At 29.5% G+C, this 13793-nt stretch overlaps 2 protein-coding genes across 2 annotated transcripts; one reads left to right on the top strand and one right to left on the bottom strand.

The window, feature by feature from the left end:
* The first annotated feature begins 393 nt into the window (after positions 1 to 393).
* LOC130941684 (agamous-like MADS-box protein MADS1) lies at positions 394 to 6651 on the top strand. The gene is made up of 9 exons (XM_057870252.1): positions 394 to 533; positions 698 to 957; positions 3423 to 3504; positions 3883 to 3944; positions 4060 to 4159; positions 4781 to 4822; positions 5215 to 5256; positions 5357 to 5550; positions 6540 to 6651. Exons 2-9 carry the CDS (start codon positions 719 to 721, stop codon positions 6541 to 6543), a joined length of 765 nt encoding a protein of 254 aa, XP_057726235.1. The 5' UTR covers positions 394 to 533; positions 698 to 718; the 3' UTR covers positions 6544 to 6651.
* A 1467-nt stretch (positions 6652 to 8118) lies between these two features.
* Positions 8119 to 13070, bottom strand: LOC130941395 (probable galacturonosyltransferase 15). Its single transcript, XM_057869880.1, has 6 exons — positions 12461 to 13070; positions 11613 to 11656; positions 10525 to 10671; positions 9472 to 10059; positions 8942 to 9250; positions 8119 to 8810 (listed from the first exon to the last, which is right to left on the bottom strand). Exons 1-6 carry the CDS (start codon positions 12711 to 12713, stop codon positions 8514 to 8516), a joined length of 1638 nt encoding a protein of 545 aa, XP_057725863.1. The 5' UTR covers positions 12714 to 13070; the 3' UTR covers positions 8119 to 8513.
* Between the last annotated feature and the right edge of the window lie 723 nt (positions 13071 to 13793).

Consider the following 13793-nt stretch of genomic DNA (forward strand, 5'->3'; position numbering starts at 1 on the left):
ATTTTTAATTATTTTTAATATTTTTTAATTATATAAAATATTTAAAATATTTTTTATTTTAATAATTAATAATATATACTATTTCTAAATTCATCTCAAAAATAGATGTTAAGAATAAAGTTACGTATACGCTGACACGTGGTAATATATATTTAGATATGTCCAAATGTAATCGAAAAAAAAATTATTTTTTATTAAAACAAAATTGAACACAAAAAAATATATGTAGAACGAGTATCGATGAATGTTGTATCCAAAATATGTTCGAGACGCGAATACAACAAATTAAATAAGAGAAGTTTGTGTGTTTTGTTGCGCTTTCATACTTCAATATCAACCTTATTAGCTAGCTTCCTCATTCACCCTTCTCTCTCTTAATTTCTCTCTCAAAAACACAAGTGAAAGTAATTGGTTAATGGTTGGAAGGTCTATTTTTCTAGCTATAATCCAACTCAACTTCCATATTCTGCAAAAGTTTCACCTGAGTTTTGTGTTACACCGAACAACTTGAAATAGGGTTTTCATTCCCAAAGGTGTTCATTCTTTCTTTTATTCATCACTTGTTCAATTTGATCATAATTTTCTATTCTATGCTAATGGATAGTATTTTTTCCTTGTTTGGTTTTTTTAATTTTTGCTAATAGTGAAATGATTAATTAATAAATAAATAACTAATACCTTAATTTTTTTTTTATAGTCTCAGCAGAATCAAGGGACCATGGAACTTCCAAATCAAGCACCGGAAGAAGGATCCTCACAACATCATCAGAAGAAGATGGGAAGAGGCAAGATTGAGATCAAGAGGATTGAAAACACTACCAACCGCCAAGTCACGTTCTGTAAGCGCCGCAACGGCTTGCTCAAGAAAGCTTATGAGCTCTCCGTCCTCTGTGACGCCGAGGTCGCCCTCGTCGTCTTCTCCAGCCGCGGCCGCCTCTACGAGTACGCCAACAACAGGTTCATTCAAATTAAATTGTTTTCTAATAAAAAAAAATTCTCTTTTTGTGTAGTTTTTCTTTTTCTTGAAAAAAAGTTGCAAATCTATGTAATTAATAACTGAAAAGAAAATAATGAAATAATGTATATCGAAGGTGCAACACACACACTTGAAGTAGTTGATTATATGATAAAAGATGATGATGATGAAGTAAGAAGAATCAGATCTATTCACAAAAAATTAGGGTACACACAGATTCTTTCAGTTCTGGAATTTTAGCTTCTCTTGTGCAACATTCTCTTCTCTCTTTCTCTCTCTACACATGTCAGATACCAAACTTCAAAAGGCTTTTCTTTTTCCAGTACAAATCTGTAAATAATGCACTTCTTCTTCTTCTTCTCATCTTCTTCACTCTTCCTTCTCTCTATATGAATTAATTAATTAATTAATTAGTGTTTGCATGTCAGATCCGCAATTTAGAGTTAGGGTTTCACTTTTCACTTTTCCGCACAAGACAAAAATGAGGATTTTCTTTTATTATTTCGACTAAATCACCAAATTTTGTACTAAGAATTCAACTAACTTGACCTAACTAGACCCAACTACCTGTGAAAGGAGCAACATTTAGGGTTCTTTAGTGATTTTTTTTTTCACTATTATTGTTCATATTAGGGTTTCATGCTCAAATATGGTTACTGATTTTTTTCTTCTCTTGAAGCATTAATTCATAACCAATAAATAAGTTGTGACTTTAGGGTTATGGAAATTTCATTTGATTCCTCACTTTCTTGGATTTTTGTCCTTGCATATAGTGGAGGAATCATCATGGTTGCGGTTAGGGTTTATGGGCAATTATCAATGCCCATACCTCACTGTCTCCACATAAGAAATTTCAGGTGAATAAAGAGTTTTGAAAAACATTATCCAAACTAATTAATTTAATTCTTCACAGAGTGTATTAAATAAAACAAAAGAATACGGATTATTAATTATTATTAAATTGAAACATTAATTAATAAGAAAGAGCTAAAAGCAAAACCATGATATAAGAATGGATAAAAGCAAATCACTTCTCTCTCTTGATTGCTTTCATTTTTCTGGAAATATATTAAAGCTTCCTCATATTCCTGACGTCAATTTTTTACCTACTCTCAATTATGTAGTTTTGGACGTTTCAACAAAACACAGAGAATTTTTTTTAAAAAAAAAGGTTACACACTTATAATAAGTTATTACTCTTACACATTTTTATTTTGAATATTGAATTAACAATAATGTTTTTTTTTTAAATTGTGATCTACCGTGATATTTTTTTAAAATGTGAGATGATTTAATTTACGAAATATAAATCAGATCGTCCGATTTTTAAGAAGTTCGGACCGTCCCATTTTTAAGTACAAAAATTATTACGTTAAGACATAACACTCATTCTACTTCCATATTCAATTTTTTTAGCCTGTTACACTTGTTTCACCAATTTGTGTTGGAGAGTAAAAAATATTTAGAGAGGGTAAACAAAAAGGGTAATAGGAGATTAATTTTTAAAATGATTATTTATTATGTGTTTATTGAGATAGCATGCACTTCTTTTTACTTCTTTCTCTCTTCTGAGTGCTACTGACACTGATTCTTTAGAAGGAAAAATACATACAACATGAGAGCAGAATATTGAAAGCGAAAGAGATTAATTCAATCAATTTTTTTTCCTATAAATAGAGTGTGATTACAGTGTTATATATTTATAATACTTATTTAGTGAAATACCCTTAAATTTATTTATTAGTAGTAGTGTTCTACTTTTTTTTCAATTAGTTCTTTTAAGTTTTTGTTTATCTTCAAATATTATTTCATAAAAATAATACTAGCTAGGTGATTATTCAGATAAAATACCTTCTTTACATAATTAAAAAATATTAAATAATTTAATAAATGTGATTAAATTATTTAATATAACATATGTCATCATCATATTAGTTATTTTTTTTTTATAGTATTCCAAGTACAAAAAAAAGTAAAATAGTATTATATTATATTAGACTTGCAGGATTTGAATGGAAGTACTTACTAGTCTTACTAATAACTACTAAGTATTAAATAAATATACGTACTTTGAGTCAATGGCATTGTCGAATCTTATGTTCCAGCGTGGCAGGGACAACCAATCAGAATCTCGAGAATATTAAGGTTGAGTCACAATAAGTTGTAGTAGCATTAGCATCTTCCTACTTGTCGTCATCTTAGTTATGCTACCTGCTAGATGCTATATAATTATTAATTAATAAAAAATAATAATGTTCATTATCAACTTTGTTGGCTTCAATTATAATTTCAGCTCTTTTAAAGTTTAATATTATATTGTTTATTATTATTACTAATTGATCTCTGATAATTAATAACTAATATTGATTTATATATAGCTAGTTTGTCACAACTTTATAACATCACATTACCCTTTAATTTTTTATGATTGTATAATTATTTGCAGTGTTAGAGGAACTATCGAAAGGTATAAGAAAGCAAGTGCTGCTTCCTCAAACACAGAATCTGTATCTGAAGCTAATACACAGGTAAATTATATTATTAATTATAATATAATGATGTTATATATGTACGGGAATATAGAAAATTAAGTTTTAGTTAATTAATATTAGTTAAATTTTCTTTTAAGTTCATAATTTAGGATTTAAATTTAAAGATTTATAATTTAAAGTCTAAACAATATAATTAAAAAAAAAAAACTGAAAAAAAATTGAACACATGATATAAAAAAAATGCACATTATTATTAGTTTTGAAATATAGAAGTCCATCCTTTTTAATGGGGCTCAAGGACTAGGTAGTTCTTTTTTTTAATCACTATTCGTTTAAGTTAGTGATTTATATTTTATATTCTTAGGACTTTATTTTGTTATATATATACTTAATATTGTTTATAAATATCATTAGTTTTATCAGCAAGAATCGTCCAAACTAAGAAGACAGATTCGTGATATTCAAAATCTAAATAGGTGAGTTTTATTTCTTTGTTCTTTTATGAAAACTAACTAATTCAATTCTATATTAATGTATGCATCCATATTATTAATTAATAACTAATGATGTTGAATTTGTTTTGATTTGCAGGCACATCCTTGGTGAAGCTCTTAGCTCCCTGAGCCTCAAGGAACTAAAGAACCTTGAGAGTAGATTGGAGAAAGGTTTAAGCAGAGTTCGATCTAGAAAGGTATAGATATTAAATATAATTAACTAATGATCACAATTAATTTAGGCCATTCTGATACATAATATATGTTTTGTTAAAGAACTTGCTAATAATTAACAAGTACAATCAATTTGAATTTTTCGAATAGTTAAATCATTTGTCTGTTTGTGTAAGCATGGAGAGTTTTAATTTCGTCTTATATATGTCTCAATTTATTAGTTAATATCAAACTCTTAAATAAGGTGAAAACTCAAATTCAGTCGATTTTAGTAAAGTTGATATCTAAGAACTGTTAGATAGAAAATTTAGTCAAATAAATCAAATCATCTAATAACTCTCATATATCAACTTCACGTGAAGTTGACTATACCTGAGTTTCCACCCTTAAATAAAGTTTAAATTTACAGCAAATTAGTTTTTAATCTATCGAATTAGAAATACGGTAAAAAAATAAAAAAATAATTAATAAATACTTTAATTTGAATTGTTACATGTGGTTTAATTTGCCGATTACTTTAACATTATTGTCCATGTGGTTTAATTTGCCGATTACTTTAACATTATTGTCCTTGTTCCAAATCCAAGTTGTAGATTTGTTTGTGATCCATGGTCTGACGTACGCATTCAAATTCTTGCTTGCAGCATGAAACGTTGTTTGCTGATGTGGAGTTCATGCAAAAGCGGGTACTTCTCATCAATATATAATACCATTCCCTAATAAAGATCTTATTATAATTATTAATTCATTGTTTTTCCCTAAAGCTTAATAATTTACTATATTATGCGGACTAACTAAAAATTGGTTTAGTTAACATACAAAGCTATTAGTATTATTTACTACTATAATAGAAATTAAAAATAAAGATGAATCTACAAAAAATAAACTCCTATGCAAATAGTTATATAAAAAAAAAAGTATTATGTACACCTTTAAAATTAATTAATATATATTTATATATAAATCCGTTAATGTGCTATATTTTATGAAAGATTAATTTAATAATTAATTTTTTGTGTGTACATAATATAATATATAGTTTATACTAATCTAATTAATTAAATTAAACCATGTGCAGGAAATTGAGCTGCAAAACCATAACAATTATCTGCGAGCTAAGGTCTTTTTGTTTGACTTTTCATTCTTACGTCCATACATGAAATTAATTAATCATATGTGTCTTCAATTAATTAATTAATTAATTAATATTATATATGCAGATAGCTGAACATGAGAGAGCACAGCAGCAGCAACAACAGGAACAAGAACAGCAGAATTTGATGCATGGGAATATGTGTGAAGATCAGTCCACCATAGCGTCACAAACATATGACAGGAATTTCTTCCCAGTAAATCTCTTAGATTCCAATAATCATCAATATTCACGCCAAGATCACACTGCACTCCAGCTTGTGTAAGCACATTTAATTACTACTTAAATTATTCATATCCCTATCTAGCTACCTACTTAATTCTTAGTTGAATCAAATTTTTATTCATGCCAAACATAAACATAAAGCTAAGGGTCAAACAAGATAATAATTAAGTTCTGCTAATTATTATATAATTTCAGTAGTCTTAGGCTGAAAGAAGTATATAAATCATTTATGATTATATATCTTGAACATTTTTTATGTAAAGTTTTTTTTTTTTTGGATTTTGATAAATTTTGTGTAAATTTTTTTTTATTTGTCTTACACTAAAATTTTTTTCTTAAAAAAACTAGTAAGTATCGAATTTTTTTGATAATAGAAATTCAGATATCTAATAAAATTACTTAATAAATGGTGTACATTATTAAATATATAATTATCAATTATATTAGGTGCATACTAAAATTAGTTAATAAAATTACTGTTAGTATAAGATATATATTAAAAATAAATTAAATAATACATATATTTATACACAAATACATAGTGATTTATTTTTATGATTAAATTTAGTATACAAATAATATTTTTATATAATAATTTATGTGTTTTATTCTATTAGTTTAAACTTTTTAAACTCTTGAAATACATAATTTTATGACATGGATATCAAAACTTTTATAACCAAAAAATTTAAAATTTAATCATTTTTGTTAATTCCAAATAAGATTTTTTTAGCATAAAACAAATAATAAAAAAAATGTATCACAATCACACTCAAATTAAAAAGTGTTCCTACCTATGAAACCATATGAGACAACATATAACTATTTATTTCTCTCAATTTTTTTATCGATTTAAAATTTTAAAATTAAATAATTTTCGTGACATACATTCAAATTAAATTAAATTCTTGTATGCAGTAATTAGTGGGTTTTGAGAGCCCTTTTATTTTCATTTTTGCAACACATTGACTGTATAATTTGATATGTTTCTCATGATTTGTTTGTTTTTTCACCTTTGGATGCAGCTGATAATATGCTGGAAACTAAAGCCTCTGGAAATTATGCTATATGGTTTTCATTTTATCTATCATCTATCTGAATAATTGCAAGTTGGTGCCTATAATGGATACTCCATACTCCATACATATATCCAACCTTCCTGAATTATGAGTGCCACTTTAGAATTTCCCTTTAATTACTACTATCAAATTTTAATTACAAGCATTCCGCACCTATATATATACTTATTACAATGTTTATGTATCTTCAATATAAAAGCTTGTCTTTATTCATCCCTATCTCGTATTATTTTGTTATTTGTTTGTTTGCCATTAGTATTACTAACATGCTTGTTTAAAAGTAATTGAAAATGTTGGAGTATAATCCGTATGTTTATATGGATATATCATCCACAAATTTGTGTCCATTTTCTTCTTCCTTGAACTTTCATGCTAAAAAAGAAATGTTTTCTATTACGGTTCTGCTACGTTACCAACAGCATATCTGCCAATTTCTGCCAACTCTTATTTATAATTGTGTTTTATGGAAGTGTGTTCGTGGATGTGTCTAATAAAAATGTTTTTTTATGACTGTGTTTAATAAAAGTGTCTTTATAGATATATTTTTTGGATGTGTCTCTTTATATATGTATTTAAAATATATTAATTATTAGACACATCTACAAACACACTTCTATGAAAGACAAATATAAATAAGAGTTGGCAGAAGTTGGCAGATAATATGTTGGTACCCTATACTTTTCCTTTCTATTAATTGTTAAAAGTTATGTTTAACTAACCAACTTGATTGATCGAATAGTCACTTCACTCATTTTTTTAAACAAGTGTTAGGATACAAATCTTCTTTATATATAGGGCAACTCAAAATTTTTTTTCCTTTTAAAAAAAGAAACTCACAAGTAGTTGGGAAGAACATGTCCCTACTTTTGAAGAATTTCAAGTTTAAAGCTTGAAAAAGGGAACAGCAAAGGAGGCGTACATAAAATTAATGGCATTTTCTGATTCCACAGCATTATTTCACGAATATGGATTCTATATCTATCTATATAGCATGTTGCATTTTGGTACATTCTTTTAAGTTAATGTCAATGGCTATTTTAATTCTAGAGGTATAGGTAGAACTAAGACGAAAAAAATAGTATCATCTATTTTAATGTAATTTTCAGAAGAAAAGACGCAAATTAAATATCTCTATCGGAATATCTTTGTTCCAAACGTGTATTAAAAGCTTTATAGCACAGTTAGCATTGGCTCTAGCTTTTCCCTCCACACTAAGTTACTTCAGTAGTTCAGTTGACACTTGTGCTTACACAAACCACTGTTTTTGGAGTTGTTATTATCAACCTGTGGTAGTAGTTTCATCGGTGTTAATTAGTTTTTTCTTTTTTGGTTTCAGAAATAAATTATTGAAAACTCTAACAATCATTCTTTCAAATGTTACACTGAATTGATTTACTGAAATCCATGAACAAAGGGATAGAGTACTACATAGAATTCTAAATATAATCTTATGTAGTCAGAAATATAAACGGCTGAAATTATGTAAAAGGAAGAGAAAACATTTAGTGTACATAATGTTAAGAAGTAGTTTTGCAATAAACAGAACTCTTTTTATATTAGAACAAATACTTATCAAGTATTTTAACGTCACACGTCCTATTGGATTATTGATTATAATGCTATACAAGTGAAACAATTACTCCGATCCATATAGAAAAAGCAAGTAATTTTTACAGCATTGTTAGACAACTAGATTATAAATGTTTTATATATGATCGATTCTTAAACTGATGCAGCTATTGCTTCTTTCTAATAAGGTATATATTGTGTGGTAGTAGTTCTTCATCACCTATATATATCATCTGTTAGCATGAGTCAGAGACTGAAGGCAAAACCTTCTTCCCTCCGATCCCATACGGTTTCATCATAATTGCTTCAATCACATCAATAATGCTGGGGAGGTGGATGGTGGAAAATGTTTCACGCTGTAATCCTGCAGCTCCTAATAAACTTATCTGAGAAATCAACATATGTATTCCATAGACCACGAACTTCAGGTGAACCAATTTCAAGCCATGGTTTTGCAGGGCCATTGAAATGAACAACAGCAGCATCTTCCATTCTATGTCTGATATTTCTAATTTGTTCTGATTGATGGCGATAACCTAAATCGGTAACAATCCATGATGAATCCACCGGATGCACTTGACCATCAAAAGCAATCAATGCAGGTGGAAGCACTCCTGGGTTCCACAATGATAGCCCATGCTTCACATTCTGTGTAAACATGGATAAATAATACACATTTAATTAATAAAACAGAAGAACCAAAGATATATAACTTTACATTTTCTTCTTTTTCACACATGGGTAAGGAAAATGCAATAGAGTTTTATAGCTAGGCTTACTAGTTTCAACCATCGATGGTAGGTTTCAGTAATATTTGTTCTCCTCCAAGCTTCAACATCAAAGATATTCATGCCATAGAGCCATGCACACTTGTCAGGGTTAAAGTTGACTGATATGATAGGATGTGAAAAGTTCAAGAAGTCCACGTATTTATTTCCAGGGCAACAGCTTTCCTCATTATAACACCATGACTTAAATACTGAACCACTGACTTTACCATTAAGGTTAATTTCCCACAACGAAGATATGTCATGCTGTACTACAACATCATCATCCAGCAACACCACCTTGTTCAAATCTGGAAACAGCTGTGTTCATACCAACATCAGATTATGGAAAAAAGAAAGGAAAAAAAAAGCAGCCATATATCATCAATGGTATATGTTTGTTTAGAAGTGAAAAATGATATGGGAATTTTTATGGATAAGCTTTATATTAAATTTACACATCAAACCTCAGATCATTATATGTTTCCGTTGTTAATATATCAATCTTCAATGTTATAAAAAAAAATTAACAAATTAATTACCTCAGGGATGTAGATTCGAAGATGATTCAACAAGGAAAGGCTGCTGGGTCTTAAAGCTTCCAAATATCTCTTATACTCTTGATTATAGTCGAGTAGTTCATCCTCTTCTGCATAATTCTTGTAGTAGTGTTTCCAAATTGATTGAGTAGTTTCCACCATCTCTTTGACACGAGCATTCACTTCTTCAGACCAATCGTACTGGTGTAATCCCTTGACTTCAACAACTGCTGATTTCACAGGGTTTATGGAAAACCAGGCATGCATTGGAGTGTAAGTTTTCTTGTCTGTAACAATATGAAAAACCAATTTTTCAGGGCTGGCTGAACTTTCAATAGTAGAGGTTACAACAACAGATGCAGCAAGGACGTTGTCAGTTAGGAGAACTATGTGGAAGAAGGTAGGGTCAGAAAGGCGAGACACATATTCAGGAGGAGGTAAGCGTGTTCTGGCCATGGCATTTACGGCATATTCTTCAGCCAATTTCAGACAAAGGCAATGTAGGCTTTTTGGTACACCATGTGAAGCTAAATGCCAATAAACTGATTCTTGCTTTCTTGCTGATTGCACCTTGCGCTCCATCTGTAACAGCTGCACATATACGGACATATGAGATTGCACATATTTATTTACCTAGAGAACTATTCAAACACACTACAAATTTTTCTCAATTTATGCTCAAACAAAATCGGTACTTGTTTAATCTTTTTTATGAATTAATAGGGTCAACTGTACTGATGAATTGCATGTATACGCTATGCTTGGTTAAATATTGTTGGGCCGTGGGACTACTGCCTAATAAATCTACCCTTTGTTATGGTATGGAGTATATATATTCAAATTCCTATATTTACAACATTCTTTATAGTTCCAAGGTTCAATGATGCAAGCATACAAATAATCTGATTGGTGTCAGGATTGATTGTTACTAAACGCCAAAAGATAACAAAAAAAGAATCACGAGGAAAGCGATTTAACAAGACGCCATTATCGTTATCACCAAGATCCAAGGGTAATAACTATAGCTAAAGAATAAATCAGTAAAATTTTCTGTACCATGGCTTTGGTCTTGATAGCAAACGCCTTAAAGTCTTGCTCAGACGCCATCATTTTCACAAGCTCGTTGAATGACACCACTTCTCCTTCATTAACGTTGTCATCATTTACCTCTATTAACGCTCTGGTCAGCTCATCTCTGAGTTTCTTTATGCATATATACATGCAATACACGACAAGAAAAAGAATGAATGTCACAGAAACATTGAATAATAAACTACTAAATGGTGGTAAGATAAGCTAAAGTCTATGCCAGCAGTTCTCATAAAACTAAACATACATTTGAGGTTGCTAAAGCCAGAAAATGGTTATTATAAGCATAAAATTAACCCGGCTTTTATGAAAGTAATTTACGAATGATAATACAAGTTCTTAAAAAAAAAAGAAAAAAAAATTACATTCTTATAATTAAGCCAATAGAAAAAATGACAGATGACTAAGATGAGTATGTATAGCCTTGCATGGTACACATTCTATTTTATATTGCATAGACATTTGGAAAAAGTTGTCTTAAATATTGCTCTTCACAACTTTTTTTTTTTATGAATACATAATAAAATAACTTCAACAAAAAACTAATCATGTTATGAAAAGTAAATTGTTAGTTAGAAAACTTAAAATTAAACCTAGACATATAATAGAAGCCTAGAAGGTCTTATTACGACCATATTTATCATATTATTTATTGAGATTATTTTATTATAGAAACAAATATGAACAAAAGAAATTGACGCATAATCTGAAGGCAATATAAATCCCGTCTCTCTATTACCAACCACCACCAAATAATAATTAAAAAACACGCATCATCTGTTTAGATCAAATTATGGTGTAATTGTATCATTATTACAAATAAAGTTTTAATTTAATTTCTTTCTAGAATGTAACTATGCTTCGCAAGAAAATAAACTCCCGTTATTTTTTTTCTTTTTAAGAAAAAATTTGAACTCATTATGTAATCTATTATTACTCTCTCCAAGAAAAAAAAGAAAATAAAAACGTGAATAAAAAAATGCAAATAGCAAAGTTAATTAATTGTAGCAAACATGGAACAGGTTCCAGAGTTGGAGATGAGGAACATTACTTACCAGGGATGGGTCACCCCCGCTGAAGAACCTCCATCCCACGCAACCTACATTAATCATTTTAACCAATATATAGTACTGTCAGTCTATCACTAAATTTTCAACAAATAAAATTACTCCTATATATTAATTAATTTCAATATAAAAATATTTAATACAACTATATATTGTACTGCAAATTATATAAATAAAAAACAAAAGTAATATAAAATCACTATGCTGAAAATATAACAAAATTAATCTTAAAACTCATTAAAAGTATGCTTATATTTAAAAATAAAATATCAAACAGTAAGAAGATAAATTCTTCATATTTTAATTTTTAATCTGTTATTATTATATTTTATTTTCTCAAAAATATATTAGAAAATCAATATCCTCGTCAGTTGTCACTGAGTGGTCCCCATAACAAGACAAATTAAACTGAAAAGGTCTTTATTTTTATTTTCTTAAAAATCATAATAAAAAAAAAGTAATTATGAAAAAAGTTCCAAAGACTTGAACCATTCCATTTTCGTACGTCTAAACAATAACATTCCTCGCCCTTTTTTTACTATCTACAGTAACCACTAGCTACTAACTACACTCTACACTGAAATTCACACGCATCTTCACTTTTCACCTTCTTCTCCCCTAATCAAACAAAATTTTCACTCCAAAATACACACACGCTCACCTTATTCATACTTCATTCACTTACCGAAACTATTGAGTATTAACTTATGCTAGTGCTAATACTAACAACAACTAATTTGAATCAAAAGTGCAGAGGTAAATAAATAATTTATTTTAAAAAGAAAAACACGGCAAATAGGACAGATAAAAAGAAAAGGAAAATGAAAATTTATTACCGAGAGAGGAGCAAACAGCGGAAGATTCGAGCACCAAAACCGCGATCCTCACGAAGACGAAGAGCGACACGATCCCGAACAGAACCACCGCCGGCAGCACAGTCCGGGATGAAAAACTCCGGCGACTAACAGCGGCATCCGCGGCAGTAGACTTCGACGATCCTTTTCCTCCGGCGGCGGCGTTAGCTGCTGCGGCGGCCTTTGACGATAAGGTGACTCTCTTTATCCCGGTGGTAGATACATAGAACTTCATTATCTTCTTCTGAGTTCCATCCAGCTCATCATTTTCCCCTATGATTGAATCAAAAATCAGATCTGAAAACTTCACACTGCTTCCTCACTTCAACAACTACTATAACTGCTCCATCACTCATCAGCTAGAGAAAGAGAGAAAAAAAAATGTGCGCGTGTCGTTTTGCTTCGCATTTGCAACGGTGTGATGAGAGCAATGAGTTCACGGGTTTCGAATTTTCTTTTTTATTTTTTTCTTTTTCTGGAATCGATTTCCGCGAGGAAAATTAAACTGAGGAAATTGTACTAATTTTCTTGTTTGGATGAAGAAAAATAAAAGAAATTAGAGTGACGGTGGAAAAAAATTGCGAAATTCAAAGCCGCGGGAAATGATTAGATTGCAACAATGGCGACGATAATTATATATACGCGTCGTCGTTTTGGGAATTTTTTATTGTCGTTTTTGCCACTTGTTTTTAGCTTTATTTACCATTTTGACACTATCTCACCGACACCTATCTGACGTGGCAAGCAGTTCCTGTGGATTGTGGCAATTTTTTTATTTATTTATTTGGTGAGGAAGAAGAAAAAGAATAAGGATCTCATATTCTCAATTCATGGTTTTAAAAGGCTGAAAAAAATAAATAAAGAAAAGTAAAGTTAACGCGTATTTGAAAGTTGAAAATAATTTTTAGGATTTTTTATCAAGTTAATTCATTAATTTGAGAACTTAATTAATTAGTACTGTGGTAATTTCTAATTAATTACTTATTTAAGTCATTCAACTATTTCTTCTTCCATAATTAATGTTGAGGCCGGCGGTTATGTCTCCAACCTCCACATGTGTTATTAGAACTTCCATTTTTTTTCTTTAATTCATCAGATTTGTGTTCCTATTTACTCCAGTGAGTTTTGTAGCTGTATTTTGTATAACATTTAAGTGCATATAAGAAAAAAGAAGGCATTAGTGAAACAAGCGTGTCCTAGCTCAAAATATAGTGCAATTAGTAGTTATTGCATTTAATTATAATAGATATTTGGTATTAATAAGATATATGTATATGTATTACTTGTAACATTACGTTAGAGACCTTTTTTTTTT

The sequence above is a fragment of the Arachis stenosperma genome, chromosome 7 (assembly GCF_014773155.1).
Source record: "Arachis stenosperma cultivar V10309 chromosome 7, arast.V10309.gnm1.PFL2, whole genome shotgun sequence".
Lineage (NCBI taxonomy): Eukaryota > Viridiplantae > Streptophyta > Magnoliopsida > Fabales > Fabaceae > Arachis > Arachis stenosperma.

Bases quoted from the DNA above. Each gene is read 5' to 3' on its own strand.
- LOC130941684 (XM_057870252.1), top strand. From the start codon at position 719: ATGGAACTTCCAAATCAAGCACCGGAAGAAGGATCCTCACAACATCAT. The intron at 3,505-3,882 runs GTAAATTATATT...AAATATCATTAG, and splicing joins TATCTGAAGCTAATACACAG to TTTTATCAGCAAGAATCGTC. The intron at 4,823-5,214 runs GTACTTCTCATC...AACCATGTGCAG, and splicing joins TGGAGTTCATGCAAAAGCGG to GAAATTGAGCTGCAAAACCA.
- LOC130941395 (XM_057869880.1), bottom strand. From the start codon at position 12,713: ATGAAGTTCTATGTATCTACCACCGGGATAAAGAGAGTCACCTTATCG. The intron at 11,657-12,460 runs GTAATAAATTTT...TGATTAATGTAG, and splicing joins CGCTGTTTGCTCCTCTCTCG to GTTGCGTGGGATGGAGGTTC. The intron at 10,672-11,612 runs GTAAGTAATGTT...ATATGCATAAAG, and splicing joins GCGGGGGTGACCCATCCCTG to AAACTCAGAGATGAGCTGAC.